This window comes from Protopterus annectens, chromosome 13.part0, assembly GCF_019279795.1.
Source record: "Protopterus annectens isolate FY-2018-M chromosome 13.part0, PAN1.0, whole genome shotgun sequence".
Classification (NCBI taxonomy): Eukaryota; Metazoa; Chordata; order Ceratodontiformes; family Protopteridae; genus Protopterus; species Protopterus annectens.
In genome coordinates, this window is record NC_056747.1 from 678,595,643 (window position 1) to 678,619,494 (window position 23,852).

General features: G+C 41.1%; 1 protein-coding gene across 1 annotated transcript in view; it reads right to left on the minus strand.

The window, feature by feature from the left end:
• Window positions 1-23,852, minus strand: part of SMYD4 (SET and MYND domain containing 4) — a 192,738-nt gene that overhangs the window by 54,449 nt on the left and 114,437 nt on the right. Inside the window, exon 7 of the mRNA XM_044054369.1 lies at window positions 7,014-7,149. Coding sequence (XP_043910304.1) covers window positions 7,014-7,149 — 136 coding nt within the window. The remainder of the gene's footprint in view (window positions 1-7,013; window positions 7,150-23,852) is intronic.

Genomic DNA, 23,852 nt, shown 5'->3' on the forward strand with positions numbered 1-23,852 from the left:
AGCTTGTTTGAAAGGCAATTACCATTGGCAAGAGGCAGTGGAAGACACTGTGATTCACTGAGAAAGTGGCAATACAGAGACCTTGGGAGCTACAGGAAACACTCAGCTCTGCAAGAGTCCTATATGCAGTGTAGTCTGAAAGCCCATACACAGGTTTACCAGTGCATATTCACTTTATGCGCTGGGTCCTGTTGGCATTTTGTGAATTGACTATTAAATCAGACTTGAATGCACTTTCTTTTACTTTAACTTGCTGGGAACCAGTGTTTTGATTCAAGAAACTGCAAGTCTGGTGCCAGCTTGGTCCTTTAATACCATACTGGTTGGCAGTGGTGGGATTCAAAACCCATCTGTGCCCCCAATCTTCATAGTCTGCATTAGTTTAAAGGGACAACAAATATTTCATTTAAATGCAGGGAGAACTAAAAAAAAAATCACATTTTGCATAGCTAATTTAAGTCTCTTCCCCAGGATATTTCATCTCAAACATAAGGATGTGAATAGGGTTCCAGTTCTTTTCTGTGTAGATTTGACCTGTTTCCTATTGACCAATCAAGATGCTTACTACCTGGAAAGGGAATTTATATGGATTCACATTAAAGGTGATGCGCTGAAATACTATACATAACCTGCCTTCCAGTTGCTCATGAATTTAGTTTTGAAGAAACTACTCACTGGGTGACAACAAAGACTAAATTAGTGACTCTGAGTAATTTTAACACTATCTACAAAAATGGATATAGGTTCAAACTAGGCTATCTGCCCTGGGGCAATTATAAGCCTAGCCCGATTCTGTATGGCTTACACCACCCCTTGATTTGAGTATACTGTGCCCTTTAAGGTTTAGTTTACTGTGCCTCTGTCTAACAGTAACACGGGAGTAATCCCTGGGACAAACCTACGATCCCCCATCCACCTATCGAGATTCTTCTTGAAGAGATTCAGTGAGGTGCTCTACCTCACATGAACTGGAATTCTATTCCAGAGCGAAGGGAGCCTCTGGGTTATGAACCTGTCCCTCCAGCAAGTTCTATTTATTTCTGTGCTGAGGTTCAAGTCCCTCGAGCATGTGGCTCTAAGGGATTTAGATTTACTGAGGTGCAGCATGTCCATTAATTCTGGATTTGACATAGTTTTGTATGTCAGGCATAGATCGCCTCGAAGTAGGCGGTATGCAACTGAGTAGAGCTGGAGTTTTTTTAACCAAGCAGCATATGACATCTGTTGAGACCCTTGATCCTCTTGGTGAGATACTTTTGGGATCTTTCTAATTGCTGCAGGTGTCGGGTAAGGTACATCCCAAAAGGGGCATTGTATTCTATGATGGGCCTGATGAGGGATGAATAAAGGGGCACGATTACCTCTCTTGATCTAGATGTAAAACCTTCGTGATGAGGTGGGCTATGTAGGAGGTCTTTCTAACCACTTCGGCAATGTGGTTTTCAAAGGAGAGATTGCTATCAACTTGGGGCCCCAGGTCCCTAATAACTTTCTCTGTACTTAATGGGTTTCCGCCTATGTGGTAATTTGTGGGCACATTGTTTTTGCCAAAGGGTATGACTATACATTTTTTGGCATTTAGCTTTAAACCATGGCGCTGGCACCAGTTATCTGTCTCTGTGAGACCTTTTTGAAGGATGTTTGTGTCAGCTGGAGAGTCTATTATGGCGCCCAGTTTGCAGTCATCTGCGAACTTGGTGAGCCATAGTCCTCCCATGTTTGCCTGTACCTCGGAAAAGTATATACCGAACAAGAGTGGTCCCAGGACAGAACTCTGTGGGATGCCACTTGTGACCGGTTTCGAGTCTGACATGGCTCCAGCAATTCTCACTCTGTGGGTTCTGTCTTTGAGCCAGTTTGCGACCCATCTTGTGACATAGGGGTTTATATTTAAGCTGGATAGCTTATCTATGATGCCCAAGTGGGGTATTGTGTCAAATGCCTTTGCAAGGTCCAGATAGGCTGTGTGGACTACCTTCCCTTCATCTATGGCTTTGGTGACTGTTTCGAAGAAGTCAACCAGGTTCAAAAGGCAGGATCTGCCCTGGACAAAGCCAAACTGGGTAGGATCTAGTGTCTGTAGGTCCCCAATGTCTTTGTTTATGAGCTCCATGATGATGCTCTCCATAGCCTTGCAGACTAAGCTAGTCAGGCTTATGGGGCAATAGTTTCCAGGGCCCATAGAGGCTCCACCTTTGTGGAGTGGGACCACTGCTGCTGTACGCCATTCTGTGGGCACATATCCTGTAGTGAGGCTGAGATTGTATAGCTGTTTTATTTGAGGGATTAGTTCCTCTTGTAGTTCATGTAGGACACAACCTGGGACGCCATCTGGTCCCATGGAAGCAGTGTTTTTTGCTTTGGAGAGGGCAGCCTTCACCTGAGCATCAGAGATGTTTGGGAGGCAGCCCTCTGCCGGGATAGATACTTGCTCTTTTGGGGGGGGGGAGAGAAGTTTGCACTGAACCTGTCTGCCAGGATATTGATGATGTCTGTGGGTTCAGTGTATTTTTTGTTGTTTAGAATCAACTCAGAACAAGTCTGGGAGTTGCATCCCAGGTTCCTAACATAACTGAAAAAAGCCTTATGATTGTCTTTGGTGTCCTGTGCAATTTTTCTCTCGAAGCTGGCCTTGGAGGATTTTATGAGGGATCGTAATTTTTTGCTAGTACTGATCAGAGATGCCTTCCCTATTAGGGATTTTGCTCTATCATGTAGTAGCTTCCTCCTTCTGTTGTACAGTTTATTTATGGCAGGGGTCCACCAGACTGGACGCCTGCCTTTGGATGATTGGGTCTTGGTTTTGTTTGGAATAGCATGATCCATGCATTCCTGGAGATGTCCGTAGAATGCGTTTATATAGGATTCTGCAGTTTGGGTCGTAGTTTCCACTGGCCCTGGGGCCTTAAAGGATTCCACTTCAGTTTTGAGAAGTGAGACGTTCGCTTTTGAGAAGTTTTTCACTGTGGTTTTCTGGGCTGGGGGTGGGGTCGGGATGTGGACATCCAGTGAAATTAATTTATGGTCTGATCTTACCAATAAGGGATATACTTCTGGTGTGGAGCATAGAGTCCCCATGTTGGTAATGATCAGGTCTAGTATGTTGTCCCCTCTTGTGGGAGTGGTGACTAGTTGTTCCATAGCATTTCAGTTTATAATTTCCAGGAACCTTTGGGCTAAGGTGCTGGGGCTTGAGTAGTGCTCCCAGTCAATGTTTGGGTAGTTGAAGTCGCCCAATATAATGGTGTTCGGAGAGATCTTCATGTTCTCCAATGCTTTCAGGAAAGCAGAGTGGGATTCCTGACTTTGAGAGGGTGGTCTGTAGGATGCTATAAACTGAAAAGCAGTCTTGCCCACTGTTAGTTGCACATGGATGGTCTCCGATACTTCGTGCAATGCCACTAACCTGGAGGTGTGGATATCCTTGATAAATATGGAAACTCCCCCTCCTTTTATGGTTCGGTCCGGGTTTTGGGGCCGAAAAGCATGATATGAGGTATAGCCTGGTAGTGCTGGGGTGCTCTCTGGAGCCTTGAACCAGGTTTCTGTCACTGCACAGATATCGATGTTCTCCATACTAAGGAGAGCTTTGAGCGCGTGCATCTTGAGGTTAAGACTTCTGGCGTTAAGCAGCATTACTCTTAGTTTCTTGTTCCTTGTGCTGTCTATGGGGGTGGGTTTGACTTTTGAGCCTTGCCTAAAAAAGGCACAATGGGGGTGGCAAGAGCCTTTGCCAATATCCGAAAGCCCAGTGATGACAGGTGCAAGCCGTCCCTAGCGAAGCAACGTGGCTTGTCGAGCATGTCATCCCAGGCTGACAGACACTGGATCCCCTTTGAATGACACTAACATTTTAGCCAATTGTTAAAATCGATCATTTTGTCTTTGTACTGTAGCATCATTCTAGGTGAGGGTAAGATGCTGCTCAAGGTCAGGGTCATACCAGCCTGCGCTACATGATCAGAGAGCTCCTCTATGTCTCTTTTCATGTAGTCCAGGGAGGTACGTCTCAGGTCATTCACACCAGCATGTACAATGACTGAGTCATATTTGTATTTGCTTTGGAGTGACCTGAGTGCTTGCGTTATGTGGCAGATCCTAGCACCTGACAGAGAGCTCACCGTGACCTTCTCTTTATTCAGCCTGGTGAGCGGGACATCAGTGTGTCTGACAATAGAGTCACCTATTACAAGAGTATCAGGTGTGTTATTCAGCCTTAAGGGCTGTGGCTGCTTGGCACACTGACTTTGTAGGCTATGTGTTGTGCGTGTTTTGTTTTGAAGTAGCGTTTGCTTGGATGTCTGCTTTGGAGGTCTCTGTTGCTTAAGTAGATTTTTATTTAGAGCCTCCAAGTATGTTTTTGTGTATTTATGTGTTTGGTTCACTGATGTGGTGGGACTATGTGATACTGGAATTGTGTTGTGTGAGGTTACCTTCTCCTCCTGACTGGTTACACCAATTTTGAGATGAAAGAGCTCAGCCTCCAGTTTGGCTAAATAGTTGCATCTCTCACATATATTTGAACCTGTTTGGAGGAGGAGAGGGCTGTCCGTGTACATGAGACAGTTGTAACATTGCCTCAAAATTCCCAGATTCACCCAGCTGGACTGGAGAGGAAACCACTGACTGACCTTTGGACATGCTTGACAACTAAAGTCGCCATTTATAGCTTTGTGGGCTTTCTCAGCTTACAAAACCTCCTACCAAAGCAGGCAAAATGTCTAGGTAACAGACCACATGAGACTGGATCGTAATTGGATCTTAACAATACCTAGTAATATACTTACCGTTGGAATTATAAAGGATTTCACAAGAGACCATTCACCCACAGTTTGATCTTAGTACTGTCACATTCAGGTTCTAACCTCTTTTATCAGATCTCACTCTGTAGTCAACCATTTAGAGATGCTGTCCATTACTTTAACTATGTTTTTCTCATTGCTTTACAAAGCACATCCCCAAAACGAAAGCGAGTCAGACCTAGGAGTATGTCCCTAGATTACCTCTCATATTAAATCCATAATGTCTTAAAAGAACACTGGTGGTCTAAGTACCAAAAGATCAAGATTATGGAAGCTTATATGAAGTATCATAAGACAAGAAATAAAGAAGTACATTGAAAGAATAACGTAACTCTTAACAGCATCATCGACAATCCATTTCTCATAGCAAAAAGAAATTATGGAAATCTAATGATAGTCTCCTCAACTGCAGTCACAAATTTACCCCATCACCTTTACTATTTTTTAAAAATGGATGAAACTAGGGAATGTCTTAGTGCTCATTTTAGGAGGTCTGTTAAAAAAAATCTCAACAACTGACAACCTTGTTTCCTATAAGGATCCGTCTACAGATTACCATATAGTTCCATTCCAGACCATTAACAGAGGAAAGGTATATATAAAACTGCTCTTAAAATTCAAGCATGGATGAAACTCCAAACACAAACTTCCAACTGATTCTCTAAAAACCTCTGCTACCACAACTGCATATATGGTACTCTTAAGCAATAACCCACGACTGGGTGTGGTTAATGCTGGATTTGCCCAAGGTTGGTGTGGTTTGATCACGAGTTCCTGCACATTCTACCATCTTTTCTGATGTACTGTGCATGACCAGGGACTTGCATTCTCACACTTGCACAGTGCATCAGTGCTGTTCAAAAGAAACAATGTAGAAAAGAGAATTGTTGTTGTTGCTTTTTTTTTTTTTTTTTTACTGCTACTTTTAGTGCAAGAAACCTGAACAAAGCACATGGGGGGGGGGGGGGGGGGAGTATAATCCAAAAATAGGGACAGATTGTTTTCCTCTTATAACCTTAGAAAGTTACAGGAAAAAGAGGTTTTGTGTTAGCGTGCATCTTCTGAAGGATATGAAGCCTAAACATCGACCATCTGCCAATGACTTCCTTCCCTAGTGAGTTGCTAGAAAACTATTTTTAATGAAAAAAAGACCAAAACTATGATGCACAAATCTGGACATTGTATGAAGATCCAGACAGTTAAAAGGCATGAGAATCTGCTGAGATTTAAGGAAGGACAGCACAAAAATACAAGAAAAATCAGGTATGTTTATGTTTCTTTACTTTTGCAGAATGTACCTGATTTTTCTTGTATTTTGCTCGGCCCTCCATAGCATATCCATTGAAATGTCCGGCAGTTCAATGGTACTTTAGCAGCCAGACTTTTTTCTACTGGCATATGCTCACTTTACAACGGACACGCTGGTTAGGCTGTCCAATCAGCATGCACATTTGTGAATGGCAATGAGCTGTTATTGTATAACTACTTAGTAACCATCCCATCAAGGAAGACCTTGTACCTACAGTTTGGAAAAGCACAGTTAGTAGTAATACAACATTTCTATATGCTGGTTTGTGTAAGTTAAAGTTTATCTTAATCATAGTTTGCCAGTATTATCAATCTTTTTAATAATGTTTCTGTATATGTCTGAGGAATGTTACATCATGCAATATCCTGCATTCTGTGTGAAACTCTTCTTCTCAAGCCTGCAATGAAAATGGGTAGTTCCCAGTCAGACATTCCCAATTAACAACTGTCAACAACTAAATAAATAAATATTTATTTATTTTTGGTATTAAATGATATTAAACAAGTTGATTCTATATCCACCTAATCAGAAGAAAGGTAGAGTCTAGAAAAAAACAAAATAGAAAAAAGACAAAATAGAAAAAAAAAACTAAACAGAAAAAAAGAGAACTCAAAAACATATTTAAAAGCATTATCTTGTCTTATAACACACACATGCACACACACACACACACACACACACACACACACACACACACACACACACACACACACACACACACACACACACACACACAGGCACACACAGGCACACTACCTACTCACTTACCTGCGTTTCCATCTTAAGCACGCATACACACACACACACACACACACACACACACACACACACACGCACGCACACGCACACACACACACACACGCACACGCACACACGCACGCACACACTATCTACTCACTTACCTGGGTTTCCATCTTCAGTGAATCTGAGTGCCGTTCTGATCTGCATCTTAATCTCCTGCAGTTCCAGGTGAAGCTTAGTTTTAGGGATGACACAACCACAGGAACTGTTAGGACACACACAGAGTTCCTTCGTCTCCTGTAGGGAAATAGGACACGTAGGGATGAAACACAAGACTTCAAGCACGGCAATCTTCTCAAACCCACAGCTAGGCTGGCCACATATGGGTGGAGTGATTTAAGGACCCTTTTCAGCCACAAACTGAGACAATGGCAGAATAACCAAACAGAATAAATATACAGCTCTGAGCATATGAAACATATGGTTATACAGTTCACAATGCAAAAGACAGAAATATGTGTTTCATAAAAGTTAGCAGCGATAAACAAAAAAGTAAAATATAGTTAGGCTACCATGAAATAATTACAGTCTAAAATGGCAAAAACATAGTGAAAAAGATTCAAGTACAGCTGCTCCAGAAGGTACATAATGGCTGTGACATACATTGGACATTATCTTAATTACATAATAAAAAATATATAACACATCTACATTCATATATGCATATATATTTATTTATATATTGAAATTTGCTGAGTTTTGTAGACTGGGTTGTCCCTACTGGGTGGTGCCCATTTATAGAGGACATCAATGAAAAAAGGTCCACAAGTCTTGTACTGACTGGATAAAATAAAAGAAAAACATTCAACAGAGAAAAAGACGACATTCAATTTTCTCCCAACTAACTAACAAAGTCTGGACGATCTAGGATCTTTGCTTAGAAACTTTTGCATAGGTATTTTTATACCATAAGCAGACTCCAAAGATTTTTTCCTCAGGTAGACTGCAAATGTTGAAGGAGTGACAGAGCAGAAACAGATAACTGGGAACTTATTTTGGGGAGTGTTATGAACTGGCAGACTTTAAAAATTCCCTGGAGACTACTCTGTCAGAAATACTGGGAGAGCAAATTGAAGATTTTTTTGAGCTGTGATAGAGAATAGGAATTGCCTAGACATAATAACGCCTTGCAGAGTTTAATTCTGGTGGCTGCAAAAAAGCAATTACTAGAAAATGGAAATCAAAGTCTAAACTAAGGGTGCCCAACAACTGCCCTTAGGGCCATCATCCGGTCTACAGACACATTTTATGTGGCACTCGGAATGGCCTATACCAAACTATTTTGAATGAACAGATACATTTATTTTATTTATTATTTATTGGCATTTGTTAACCGAGTTTGTCCAACTGGGCTTGTGGCCCATTTTCAGTGGAGACCTGAGGAGAAAAGCTCCAGTAATACATTTTAAAACAAGTACAATTTTAAACAATATTGATATAATAGCAGTTATAGCAAAACGATTCACATCAGTTGGGATACATGCATAAAGTTAAAGTTGCATTAAAAAGAAGCTAAGTAACAATTTTACATTGATATATAGTTCAATAGGTCAACAATTAACATTTTTTGTTTGTATAAAATTGTGCAAATGCATAGTAGACACATTGGAGAGAGAGGTGTAATGAGGTACTAAGTATGGTCCTTTTGAGGGTACATAAAGGGAAGGAAGACTAGGTAGGGTCATGGCAAGGGCAGGTTCTGGAATTGAGAAAATAAGCTTTTAGTTCATTTTTAAAGTGTGAGATGTGGGAGATTGAACGCAAGTCAAGGGGAAGTTTGTTCCAAGAATGGGCAAGGGAGTGTTTGTAGAGTAGTTTGCCTACTGACCTTTTTGGGTGGTAGATATCAAGTAATTGTTGGTTAGAAGTACGGAGGGTCCAGGATGGGATGTAGATGGAGACTAAGGAAGATAGAGATGGACAGAAGGAGGGTTTATAAAGAATAGAGTGTAGCATATGAAAATGATAAGATAGCAGAAACTGGGGAAGTTCAAGCCATTGAAAGAAATGCAGTGGTGTGAGTTGTATGGGGAGTTAGTAATGAATCTGGCTATCTTATGGTAATTCTTTTGCAGTTTGTTTAGAGTGGAGGCCTGGATATTGGTAAGAACTGGGGCTGCGTATAAGAGGGAGGGGAGGAGGAGTGCCTGGCCCAGGGTAAGTCTAGATTCCGGGGTTAGGAATTTTTTGTTCCGATATAGCAGACCTAGTTTCTGGTTTGTTTTTTTATACATTGGAGTATGTGTAGGGTGAACTTGAGTTCATCATCAATAATGACCCCTAGGAGTTTTGTGTGTGTGTGTCAGGTTGGATATTTGTATTGTTAGAAGATGTAATAAAAAAGGAGGTTTTGTGATGAGAAAGAGATGGGGAAGGAAAAGTAGGAGCTTGGTCTTTTTGGGATTTAGGATCAATAGGTTGTGAGAGAACCATTGTTCAGTGGATAGTAGGGCCTGTTGGGTCAGGGAGTGTAGTTCAGGAATGTTATTTGAGATGGACAGAAGTGTGGAGTCGTCGGCATACTTAACAAGGGAGGATACTTTGCATGAGGTGTAAAGATCATTGGTGAAGATGTTAAACAAAAGGGGTCCCAAGATGGAGCCTTGGGGAACATCAGTGGAGATGGGAAGGAAAGGTGAGGAGGATGAGAGCCATTTGACAGATTGTTCTCTGCCAGATAGGTAACTATTAAACCAGGCAAGTGCAGAGGGGGATAGGTGGAGATTTGTGAGTTTGGATAGTAGTAGAGGATGAGAGACAGTATTGAAGGCTTTGGAGAGATCTAGGAAGAGACAGGAAATGAGTTTATTGTTATCTATGGCCTCTGCAATGATATGAGTGAAGGAGAGGAGGGCAGTGGTGGTGCTGTGGTGAGGACGAAATCTATGTTGGGTAGGGGTAAATAAGTGGTGTGTGAGGAGGTGATTGAGAAGCTGTGAGTGAATACATTTTTCTAATATCTTGGAGAGGGGTGACAGAATGGCAATGGGTCGGTAGTTTGAGGGGTCAGTGGAGTTTCCACCTTTATGAAGAGGGATAGTGAAGAAAGATTTCCAAAGGGTGGGGACAGTTGATTCCAGAATAGATCGATTAATTAGTATAGATACAGGATAGGCAATTGAGTCAGCAGCAAGTTTGAGGAATGTAGGAGATAGATAGTCAGTGGAAGGAGAGCAAGGTTTTAGCTTGAGTAGTAGAGATTTGATGTAAGTAATGGGAAATGTCTCAAAAGAAAACAAAGTGGTGTTAGCGGGACTTGGAGAGGTGGGTGTCGAAGTCGAGTTTGGCTTAGAGGTTACCAGATTTTGGATGGAAGAGATAAAGTGTTTATTCAAGAGGGTAGCTGTTTCCTGAGAAGAATAGTTAGGGTATGGGGAGGGATTAGAGGGCTTTCCAGGATAGAGGATGTTGTTGAGAGTTGACCAAAATTTTTGAGGATTGGATTTGTTGTTAAGCTGAGCAGAGCTACAGTATAACTTTTTGTCATTAGTTGTATGTTTTTTTGCAAGGTTCCTCGGTTGCCTGTATTTTTGAAGAAAAGGTGGTTGTTTAGTTTGAGTCCAAGTTTTCCACGCATGATGTCTTTGTTGTTCCATAAGGGACCTAGTCTCTTTGGAGAGCCAGGGAGCATGGTTTGATTTTACTCTGATCTTCCTAGAGGGAGCTAAGGAGTTTAGAGTATTCATGAAAAGTGCTTACAGCATTGTTTAGGGGGAGGTGTTTTAGAATGGACCAATCTATGTTGTGGAGAATGGAGTTAAATTGGGATGAATTGAAAGTCGATAGTTTTCAAAAGTCTTTGATAAGGTGGGGTTTAGGAATATGGGAGTAGTGTCTTAAGATGGTGGTAGGGAGATGATCACTGAGTGAGTCAGGTAAGGTCGTGGGATTGTGGTATTGGTGGGAGGAATTGGTAAGAATCCAGTCTATGATGGAGCTGGAAGAGGAATTTTATGGAAGCGAGTGGGAGATGTTATAAGTTGATGGAATCCGTGTAGGTGGATACTGAGTTGGGGGGAGTCAGTTGTGAGTTTGGACCAATCAATGTTGACATCACCAAGAATAAGTGTCTCATATGGTATGCTGTGGGAGAACCAAGATAGGATGTTTTCAAGCATGGGCAGATTGTTACCAGGAGGAAGGTAGATAGAGGCAATTGCAAGTTTTTGTGGGGATTCAGATGGCAGTTAAGGATGATGATTTCAGCTGGGAGGAAGTCAGGAATTGGGGAAAGGTATGGTGAGAGGTTAAGAATGTTTGAGTAGAGGATGGCCACACCACCACCTTTTTTTACAGGTCTATCAGATCGGAAGATATTATAACCTGCTATACATGTTGGACAAGGCAATGTGGCCCCTAAACCTTGTCAAGTATGGTGAGTGGTCCTCAAGCCAAAAAGGTTGGACACCCTTGGTAAACCAACCATACTGTAAGCAGTGATTACAGTCACAGATAAAAGAACTGGACATGGGATCTTTGGAAAGGGGATGGAGCAAACTGCATAGAAAAAAATGGGAATTGTAGGAACAATATATGCAGAATAAAGTTTTGGAGGAGGAATGAGGTTTAAGGGAAGAAAGGAATTGAATGAACTATGTAATGTTTGAATAACAATGACTGTAGAAGATTATAGGTGAAGTTCAAAATTTGCAACTGAAAATAAGTTGATATGGTTTGTTTTCATTTATATAAATCTGTGATTGCCTATGTCATAAGTGACAATTCAATAAAGAGGTTTCTTATTAAAAAAAGAAAGGAATATCTACAATGGGGTCTCAGTGAAAGTAAATATTAGGGCTGGAGTATTTTGGGAAATAAAACTGTTCATGTTCTCTCTTCCCGCTTACATGAAATTTATATTGATCCCCTAGCAATGAAGATAAGAAAATCCTAGATTAGAGGGTATACATGGGAAAAACTGGGAAAAAAACAGATATTGTTGTATGTAGACAATGTGATCCTGACTACAATGCAACCAGAAGAGGATGAGGAGGGGTTGTGAAAATATCGAAGGAATTTGGGAGATGAACTCAAGATAAAAGATAAATAAGAGTAAAACTCAGGCAGTGAAAGTAGGTACCTTCTAGAGACAGACAGAAGATAACAGAAATAATGAAGAAAATGCTGCAAATGTTGGGGATGTATAGTGCTAGTCCAGGACCAAAGAATTAAGGCTCTAAAAAGGAGTACATTACCATTACTTCGATATGTGGGACAGGTATTCTGGGGAAATATGAAAAAAATAAAACACTGGCCAGCTTATTTATGGGATAGTAAACAGCACAGAGCTGTCTAGCAAATTCTAACAAGTCTGGCAAAAGTTGAAGGTTCAGTGGTTCCAGATATTAACTCAGAGCTTCAGGCCTATATGGCAGCTAATCTTCTTAGGCTGGTAGATGTTGGGTACCAAAGTGACTGGAAAACTATGACATGGAGGAGAGACAGAGTACAGGAGAAAGGGGGAGGACATGCTAGATATTATTTCAGAAACAATAATGCAGGAGCTCAGGTTCAAAGTGACAAAAATGTGCAGAAAATGTGGAATACAAAAGATATAAAGGGAGTGGAGTGAAAGGAAAGGCGTTTTCCTATTACATGCACTAAAGAAGATAAGAAAACGAAATAGTAGGCAGAAGATGAAGACAGCACCAAAATAAAGTACTGGTCTCAGCTTTTAAGCAGAGAGACACCAACAACTTGGAGGAGATGAAGGGAGAATATCAGTTGGATTATAATTTTAGTGAGAATACCAGAGCTTAGCTGTATGGCAGAGGAAGACTGTCGAGAAGAAACAGGAACAGGAGAAAAGGCCAGAGATAGTCAGGTAAACAGAACACAAAAGACTGGAAGGGGGACCTACAAAAGGTCAGTGAGAACTTGGAAACTACATTTACTGGTCAAAATGATTATGCAGTTGGAGCAAAATTACACGACTATATAGGATCAGCAGAATGGATGCAAATGTTAAAACTGCCAAGATACATAACCAACCCCTGACAGTTTAGGATATTTACTTGGAAGTGCCTCCACAAGTAGTTATACATGCTATTAAAACTGGCAAGGATGCTCTCAGGGGTGAGGCAGGATTGCTGGAGATGTAAATCTCATGTGCGGACATGGGGGCACATTTTTCAAGTTTCCCAATCCTTGAAGTATTTAAGGGGGAGATGCAACAGATCTTTGGCCACACTGTTCCCTTGAAATTATGTTTCTGTTAGATTGTATAGAGGCAATAAGGGATGGAGAGAAGGAAATGGTAGGAGTGATAACACTGGAGAAAAAAGCAATTACCAAAAAATGGGGAAAAAAGAAGCAACCGGTAGACAAAGAGTTAAAAAATGATGGGTCCGGTAAATAAAGGGAAAAAAGGCAATACAGCTGAGAGCTGGAAGTTCAAGAAGAAATAGAACAGATGGAAAGGATTATACAAAGTCAAAATAGAGACTAAACACTTTAGGGTAAATGCAGTAGGTCGGACTAGTGTTTAAATGAGTCCTATAGTTAAGTAAGAGAGAAGGAAACTGGACAAGGTAGACCTCACGCATGATAAGATTAAACCAAAGTAGGGGGGGGGGGGAGAAAATGGGCAGAAGAGGTTTGTTAAGAAATAAAATAAGCAGTGTAGCAAAAGATGGGAAAAACACATCCATGTGACAAAGAAAGAAAGTGCAATGGGTATTCTAAGACAGTCTGATTAGTTTGTTTTTATAAGCCTATAAATGGTTGGTTGCAAATGAAATAAAGGAATGCTTGCAAATATTTATGCTTGTAACAGAAGTGAAATTAAGTAAGCTCCTATTACTGGGTTGAAACTCCGGATGCAAAAGTTTGAAAAAACGAATAATTGACAAACTGTGTGACCACCTAATGTTGATCCACAAATGGAAAATGCTAGAGTGGAATATTTGGATTTTTGAATAAATAATTTGGTCCAAACATGATGGTAATGTTTTAGTTTCAGGGATCACAAAGGAAAGAAAAAGTTTCTTACTGCAATCTATTTTTTATTTTTCATTGTTTTGTTTTTTCAGACACTTTTTTTTTTTTTTTTTAATGAAAGCATTGCACAGTTTAGGTTCAATTCTTTTGCATTTTAATATATGGTTATATACACAGGCTTGTGTGTGTCTGTGTGTTTGTATGTATGTGCATACCCCTTCCCTGCAACGCGTTGACTGTGTGTTTGGTCAACAGCTAATTAGTCAATCATTTATGATAGACTAAGCAGTTGGTCAGCAGGTGCCCAAGATCTCACAGTTCCCGGGGATGAGGAATATGCCCTTACCCCGTGTTTGTGCAATCTTGGCATTAGTATATATAATTAGCAGGGTGTGCAGAGGGGCTTGTACCCCCTGCAAAAAAAAAATAATTTTTTTTCTACTTTAAATTTTGCATGTGCCGGGACATTTTTAACATTTTTGCTTCGATATTTTGCATGACAAAGTTTGGTGTATTCAAGCTTTAGTAATACACCCATTGTCTCGAGAACCTGATTGACTTCTTCAAATCAGTCTCCAGAGCCGTGGAAAAGGGTAAGGCAGTCCACACAGCCTATCTGGACCTCGCCAAGGCCTTTGACACCATCCCCCACTCTGGAATCATAAATAAACTTACTAAGCTGGGCATTAATCCCTACGTCACTCAATGGGTTGCCAACTGGCTTACTGACAGAACCCACACTGTAAAAGTAGCTGACTCCAAATCCATCTCCAGACAAGGGACAAGTGGAGTACCTCAGGGTTCAGTCCTGGGACCTCTTTTGGTTGGCATCTACTTCTCTGAAGTACAGGCCAACACTAAAGAACTCTGGCTAACAAAGTTCGCAAATGACTGCAAACTGGGAGCCATTATTGAATCCCTAAATGATGTTGATACTCTACAAAAGGGCCTTACAGAAACAGATGCTTAGTGCCAGAGCCATGGGCTCAAGCTCAATGCCAAGAAATGTATAGTTATCCCCTTTGGGAAAAAAACATGTACCCGTGAATTACCACATAGGTGGCAGTACACTAAACACCGAAAGTGTGATAACAGACTTAGGGACACAGGTGGACATTGGTCTCACCTTCAATAACCGCATCACCACAACAGTCAGGAAATCCTTCTATCTGGCACACTTCAAGGGCTTTTCATCCAGAAAAAAGGAGGTCATTGTCCCATTGTACTCATCCCTCATTAGACCCATTATAGAATACAACACCCCATTTGGTATGTACCTCTAAAGCCATCTGCAACTGGAAAGGCCGCAGAAATACCTCACTAAAAGAATCACAGACCTAAAGCAGATGCCCTATGCTGACCGCCTTAAAAAGCACCAGCTACACTCTGTCGCATACCGTCTACTCAGAGGAGATCTCTGTTTAACATACAAGGCCATGTCAAACCCAGAGCTGTTGGACATGCTACACTTAAAGAAATCCCAATCCCTCAGAGTCACACGCTCCAGGGATCTAAACCTTGTCATCACAATAAACAAAACATGCTGGAGGGATAGGTTCCTGACCCAGAGACTCCCCAGACTCTGGAATAGACTGCCCATACATGTCAAGCAGAGCATCTCTTTGGCCCCCTTCAAAAGGAACCTTGATGACTGGATGGGAGAAAGGAAATTCACCCCAGGGATCACGTCAGTCGCCCTGCTAGACAGGGGTCCAGGGAAGTAAATAGTGTGGGAAGAAATAGCCAGGGAATTGTTATGGCTAGGCTTGTATAGGCCCTAGGGCCGATAGCCTAGTACCAACATATGAAAACAAAGCAGAATTCAAGCTAGTCAAATGTCATACAAGTTTCTCACACACACACACACACACACACACACACACACACATATACATATATATATATATATATATATATATATATATAGAGAGAGAGAGAGAGAGTCTGTATTCATTTACACAAGCATGTTTTTACATGTGTGCACACCTACATACATAAATACAAAAAAAATATATATATATATACACATACATATATACATATATACACACAGAACATGTAAAAAAAAAAAAAAACTAGACAGACAGACACACACACACATATATATATATATATATATATATAAACAGAGAGTGAGAGACAAAAATATATATTTTTTCAATGAAGTCTGAAACAAGTCACTGCATTTTGTGTACCTGTAATGAATGAATGAATGCACTTTAACACAAGAGCCGCTGAATATACATCCCACCTCCAACTGTTGTGAGCAGTCCATGGGGTCTGGTACTGTATGTAGTTCTTCTGAACAAGTGTCCTGCCTCTCCACAGAAGATAGAGTGTAGGTGCCCTCTACTGGTTAATGAATGGTAGTATATATTTATATCTATCTATATAATAACCACACACACACGTATGTATGTAGATATATATATTATGCATGGGTGCATATATATATATATATATATATATATATATATATATACACACATATATATATATATATATATATATATATACATATATATATATACATATATATATATATATAGGTATATATTATGCATGTGTGTTTTTTTATATATATATATATATATATATATATATATATATATATATATATATATAAAAAAACGTGTGTATATGTATATGTATAATATATATCTACACACATACACAACAAACACACACACGTATGTATAAAAAAAAGAGTCTCTTTATTAAATTACCTTGACTCACTGTGATCACTGTCTACATAGGCCTTTGCCAAGTCTAAAGCCTTAAGAGGAGTGTAGTGGCATGAGAATAAACCCATCCTAGGTGCTGTGCTATGTAGTGCTTCAGACCAATGACAGTTATGCATGGAATGTTATTTGTATTTAACTGCTATCCTGACTCTGTACACTTCTAACACTGAGACAACAAAGGAGAATTTTAGCTCCTAAGTTCCAGAAGTGGACAAATGACAGTATCCCTCATCTGCTGCAGTGAATGTTGAAGACGATCACTCCACAAATGGTATGTGCAACTATGTGCCCCTTCACATAGGACACACTGTTACAGTAAATGTTAATGCACGTTTTCACTGTGGGCTGAGAATGCCAGTGCTTGTTTATATTAACTGCTAGACCTAACAAATTTTCTCCACAAGATACTAACTCTTGTATAGGCGGTACCGACCCTGTCCACTGTGTCTGGATCCAGGGAATAAGGCTAACCATAACAGATGTAAACACTACTCCACCCTTTTCCTCTGTGCTTTTCAAGCAAGTAGTCAAGAACATTTGAATCCAAAGAGTTAGGTTATGGATAAAACATGAATTAAACTGACTATGCCTGGAAATTGCCCAACAAAGTCAGGAGTTCTTTCATCTTATTATCCAAACTACTCACACAGAGATGGATCCCTCCACCTCTCTGCATAAATTCTGTGCTCTCACTATGTCCTTAAACCAGTAACTGATCCAGTCACCCCATTAACCTGCTTTTACTCTGTAGATCCCCGAAGATAAAGAGAGACTCCTTGTGCTCTGTCACACTAACAAGTCTGTAATTAGATCAGCTCCCCATTTTAATGGGGAACCTCCAGCTCTCTATGGACAACCATCTCTCATCCTACCTGCTGCTGAAATAAGACCTGTCCCATGCAGTGGAATATACTCTGGTGGCCCATGTACTGAGATGTTTAATGAATCTGGTGCCCCAAAGACCAAGACAACACAAAACACTCCCAATCTAAGACCTGGGAAAAAAGCCTCCTCATAGATGCCCACTGTCTATAAAACTAAGGCAAGTACAAGAATCAAGTCTCAGTCACTGATAAAGGTAACTTGCCAGATAAACACCGAAAATCCAAAGCATAAAAATTGGCAGGAACACCACAGCTTCACACAGTAAAAGTATTTACTTTTAAAAATGGGCCAGATAAGCGCTTTCATGTTGTAAAGCCAATCAAATCATAAAAACACAAAGTCACAACTCAGTTTAAAAACAGTTAGATGTTCAATCAGCTATGTTAATTCATCACTTCATTAAAACAGTTTCCTCCCTTCCAATACAGGTTTTAAACAGACACAAGCATTAATACCAGGATGTTTATCAGCCTATAACCTCAAGATCCATTTAAGTTCTACTGTTTCAGTATAGTTAGTGAGATCACCCCCCCCCCCCCCCCGGCCCGGTGACCCACATGAACTATTTGTACTACTCTAGAAACAAACTCATGTCCAGCATTTTCTTTAATATGCTTAGCTAGTGCATTGTTCATATTGCAAGTCCTAATCTCATGAGAATGACTAAAAATTCTATCTTTTAATCTCTTATTGGCCTTACCAACACAGAATCCTGTGCATGACTTGCATGTGGCTAAGTAAATCACATCTGCTGTACTACAATCTGCATAGAATCTGGGACTAGAAATTTATTTCATCTGTGGATGTTTAAACACTTGTCCCTGTGAAATATATGTACAGGATCTGCAATGCCTGCATCTGTATGTACCAAGTCTGGCAGAGAGCAAGTTACTTGACCTAGTATTCCAAATTCCCTGTGCACAGTTGTCTTTCCAAGTTTAAAAAAATTTTGTACATAAAGGAGGGATTGTTCCCACCTATTTCAGCTGCCTTGTTGTCACTTGTGAGTATTCCCCAGTTTTTAGTATAATATTACAAACAGAGCCCACATCATTTGTGGACTTCAGACCAAATCTGTGTTTACTGACAAAGCTCCTATCCTTATTGGCACTAGAACCACGTCTAGAGAAGTATGGAGCAGCAATGTTTTTTCTATCCTTGACCACTCTCTCTTTATGCTGTATCAGTAGGTCCTTCTTATAGCCCCTTTTCAAAAAATGTTGACTCAATACATCAATGTTTTCATGAAATGCTTCCTCCTGTGTGCATAGCCTACAGACTCTCATGTATTGACCTCTTACTACATTAGGATATATATGCCTGGGGTGCATACTATCAAAGGACAAGTAACTATTTTTCCAACATCCCTTTTGGAATAAATTGGTTATCTATCTGACCCCACTTGGTTAACCATTAATCAAACATCCAAGAAATTTCTCTCTTTCTGTGACATGGACATAGCAAACTTCAAACATTCAGTAGTATTGTTAATGTAGTGAAGAAAACCATACAATTCTTCTTGGCACCCTCCCCACAAGATAAAAACATTGTCCACAAAACAACAGTAAAATTTAATGTGTGGTCTGTATATATTGTTAAGCACAAATTGTTCCTCCCATGAGTTCATTACTGCATTTGCATATGAATTTGCACAGGGGTTGCCCACGGCCACACCCCATTTTTGTGCATATAAGCAGTCACCATACATAAAAACATTACTGTTTAGAACCAAATCCAACAAGCAAACAATGTCAACCTGACTGTTGTTGAAATTCCCTCTGTGTGTCAACAGTTCTCTAACGGTATCAAGGCCATGCTCATTCAGGATGCACATAAATAAATTCAATACATCAAGGGTCACGAGAAAAACCCTGTTATATCACCACAACTCTCCAAAAACATGAAGAGGTCAGTTAAAAATTGCTCAGTGTCCATGAGTACAACAGAGACCGAAGCCAACATTGCCTTAAGCTTACTTTCCACATATAAAGTACATGTTTGTGTGACCCATCCTTCCTCTGACACAATCAAACGTAGGGGTGGTTTAGTCAAAGATTTATGAACCTTGGGAAGGCCCTTTATCAATGGTATCTTAGATTCAGGCATGGTCAATGGAAGTTTCCATAAATAATTCATATAAAGCACTGTGTACACAATCAATAATAGATCTTACCCTCTCCATGCTGACCTGTACATATATTGTATCCTCATTCAGCATGCCAAGCATACTCAAATTATAATCTTTGTAATTCATGACTACTATAGACCCTCCTTTATCAGAGGGTCTGATGCTTAGCCTGATTATTATTTAAATCATTTAGGGCTCAGTGCTGTGATGCTGTTAAATTGTAATAACCCTTAGCCCTTTCTCCATGCATATACTCACATAATTCATTTTCACATATTTTTATAAAAAGCTGTACATGCAAAGGCATAGACGTAGGTAGCACACAGTCTCCTCAACTCTGAGATGGCAACCCAGTCTTTCTCTCCAGAGCTGGAACAGCAAAAGCTTATAAGCTAGGACATCATCCAGTCACCCCAGAACAAAGACAGTACATAGTCTGTAGAGCAAGATGCACACTTAGGCACTGAAGAGTTAATACCCACTCAATATCCACCTTCAGCTTATGCCTTTCCTAACCACACACCAACTTATCACTCCAACCAAACACAGCTTCCAACCTGGCCACAGCACAATCACTGCCCTTCTCTCTTTCCTAGATACAGTAAACTGTGCCTGTGATTCTGGAAAAATAGTATCAACAGTTCTACACAGTCTCCAACACCCATCTCCCGACACATCTTTCTAAACTTAACCTCTCTCAGAATACCTTATCCTGGTTCTCAAGCTACCTCTCTGACAGATCTCAGGCTGTGAAATGGGGAAAAGGCACCTCTACCTTCCTTCCCCAAGGATCCATATTCGGTCCAATGCTGTTTAACACCTTTATCAATGATTTCCACACAGCCATTCTCAACACCAAAATCATACAATATGCAGATGACTCAACTTTAGTCTGTTCCTCCTCGAGCTCCAAACGATGACTCAAATGGCTTTCTCTACCACTGAGAACTGGATGCTTCAAAAAGTACAGTTGTGTACACTTATCATACATGTAGATGTTCAAGCGTATTCACTGTTGCAGTCATCACATTTGGGTTATCTGCTTGCGGTAGCCCTCAGTCGGCCTGATTATCAAAGTCTTGGGTCCTGCGTCAGTTGCGGTCTCATCTTCCATGATGTCGGGTAGTCGGGGGTATAAAGCATGCAGCCGATGCCATTTTATCAGTTTTTCTTGCCCCAGATGTCAGGTGCCACCAAAATGGGAAGCAATTATATACAAGGTTAAACCTCCAACAAAAAGCAAATACACCAGAAAGCTTTAAGCATTGTAAACAAGAATAGAGGTATAGACAATAGAAGTCAGGGGGCTGGAGGGAGGGTAACCAGGATTGCAACAGTGAATACACTTGAACATCTACATTTATGGTAAGTATACACATCTGTACTATGTTCTTCATGTTTCACTGTTGCAGTCATCACATTTGGGTTGATTCCCAAAGCTAAGGATGTGAGGAGGTAATCAGATAGCATTAGGACCAGCTGTAAGGCCCTGCAAGACTGCAGTGGCAAAGCCAGCTCTGGATTTAGAGAAAATAGGCAAATTGTAATGCTTGGTGAAGGTATGTACAGAACTCCAGGTAGCAACTTCTAGGATGTCCTTGGTAGGGACACCTCTGAGAAAGGCTGTAGAGGTAGATGCAGCCCTGGTTGAATGTGGTCTTATCCCCTGCGGGGTAGGTTTTCCATAGTGCTTATAGCAGAATTGAATGCAATGGCTTATCCATTCAGAAATGGTTTGCGTTGAAATGGCCTTCCCCTCTGCCCTTGCAGCAAATGCAACCAGCAGCTGTTCAGATTTCATGAGAGGTTTAGTCCTGTCCAAGTAAAATCTAAGTTGTCTGTGCACATCTAAGGAGTGCAGGATCCGTTCCCCTTTGTTGTATGGATTGGAAAAGAAGGTTGGCAAATGAATGGACTGATTAAGGGCTACACTGGATACCACCTTGGGCATGAAAGAGGGATTGGTCCTGAGGGACACTCTGTCCGCATGAAAGATAATGAAAGGCTCCACTGCCATGAAGACCTGTAATTCAGACACCCTTCTTGCTGAAGTGATGGCCAAAAGGAATGCTGTTTTCCAAGAAAGGAATTTCAACTCAGGATTTGCAGCTGGTTCAAAAGGAGGTAGAGTGAGTTTTTCCAATACAAAGTTAAGGTCCCAGGCTGGTGTAGGGGATCTCCTAGGTAGTCTTAAGTTTTTGGCCCCACTGAGGAATTGATTCAGCAGTGGATGAGAGAAGAGGGGTGGGTCTGTGTTGTAATGAGCTGAAATGGCGGAGGCATAAATTTGGATGGAGGAAAAGGAAAGGCCCTTGTGAAGCATCTCAGGTAAATATTGGAGAATGTGAGGTAAATTGGGTGCTGCTGTGTCCATGTCCTGAGTGAGTTTGGTTCCAGGAACAGAATCTTTTCCATTTTTCAGCACACGATTTTCTAGTACTAGGCCTCCTTGCCTCCAGAATGACATCCAACACTTGCTTACTGAGGGATGGTAAAGGAGAGATCAGGTAATTAGCCAGGCTGTCAGGTTCAGGGTTTGAAGCTGTGGGTGCAGAATCTGGCCCTCCTGCTGGGACAGCAGGTCAGGTGTCGGAGGCAGGTGCCATGGTGCCAGTAGTGACACACTGTGCAAAAGGGGGTACCAGTGTTGGTGTGGCCAGTCTGGTGCAATCAGTATCGTCCTTGGTTTGTCCTGTTTGATCTTTAGTAGTACCTTGGAGCGGAAAGGCAGAGGGGGAAGGTCCAGGTGAAGGACAGGGCATCCACTTTCCAACTTGTTTGTGGGGAGTCCTTGTGCAGAATTTGTCCAATTGGTAGTTCTGGGGGGAGGCCAGGTCTACCTCTGGGCTCCCCCATTTTTTCTCAACATGTTGAAGATCTTTGGTTCTAGTTTCCACTCATGTGGGTCCATGAGATTTCTGCTTTAGTCGTCTGCCAGTGTGTTTAGCTTTCCTGGCAGGAATTGAGCCTGTAGGTGCACTTTGTAGCTCAAGGCTGTGTTCCACAGAGCCATAGCTAGTCTGCAGAGAGGGTAAGAGTGGGTTCCCCTGCTTGTTTATGTACCACATAACAGTGGTGTTGTCGGTCTTTACCAATAATTGTTCCGGAAGAATGTGGACCTTGAAGGCGGTCAGAGCATACCGTACAGCTAACATTTCTTTTTGATTGATATGCAGGTGCATTTGACTTGGGTTCCATTTACCCTGAATGCACTGCCCTGCCAAGTGAGCCCCCCCATGCATAGTCTGATGCGTCTGTTGTTAGGGCTTGGGTGGCAGGGGGTAGCGTGAATGGCAGTCCCTTGTTCTGGTGGCAAGCCTCTGCCCACCAAAGGAATTCTATCTGTAGACAAGGTATGATAGGAATCATTGATTTTAGATCCTGAGAATGTTGACACCATAGGCTTTTTAGATACCATTGTATTTTCTTCATATGCAGTCTTGCATATGGAATTAGTAGAATGCAGGAGGCCATGAACCCCAGGGCTTGCAGAATTTTCCTTGCAGATAGCTGGGTCTTCGTGGCCAGTAGTTTGAAGTAGGCTGTCAAATGAACTTTTTTCTCTGGTGTGAGGTAGGCCATCTGGGAAGTTGTATTTAAGCTTGCTCCAAGGAATACAATTTGTTGAAAGGACACAAGATGCGATTTCTTTTCGTTTATGGTATACCCCAGAGAAGTTAGCAATTTCTTTACAAATGCCAGATGATTTAATAGTATGTCCTGGCTTTCTGCCTGAATTAGACAATCGTCCGGGTATGGGTATATTTGAATATTTCTTTGCCTGCAAAATGCAATGATTGGAGCTAGGCACTTTGTGAATACCTTGGGCACAGTAAATAAGCCAAAGGGCAGTGCAGAGAACTGATAGTGCATGTAGCCTGCTCTGAAGCGTAGGTATCTGACATCGGTTTACAGCAAGAAAAAGTTTCCCCAATGGGGTACTTAGTTGAAGACTTCGGTTCTGAAACTCGAAAATGAAAATTTCAGGAGTCGGCCGACCGGCACTTGCAAACTGCTTCTGCTTCGGGCACTGCACGGCAAGAAAGACTGATGAAATGGTGTCGGTTGCATGCTTTATACCCCTGACTACCTGATGTCATGGAAGATGAGACAGCAACCAAGACTTTGATAATCAGGCCGACTGAGGGCTACTGCAAGCAGATAACCCAAATGTGATGACTGCAACAGTGAAACACGAAGAACATCCACCTCTCGCTAAATGCCAAGAAATCCAAAATATTACT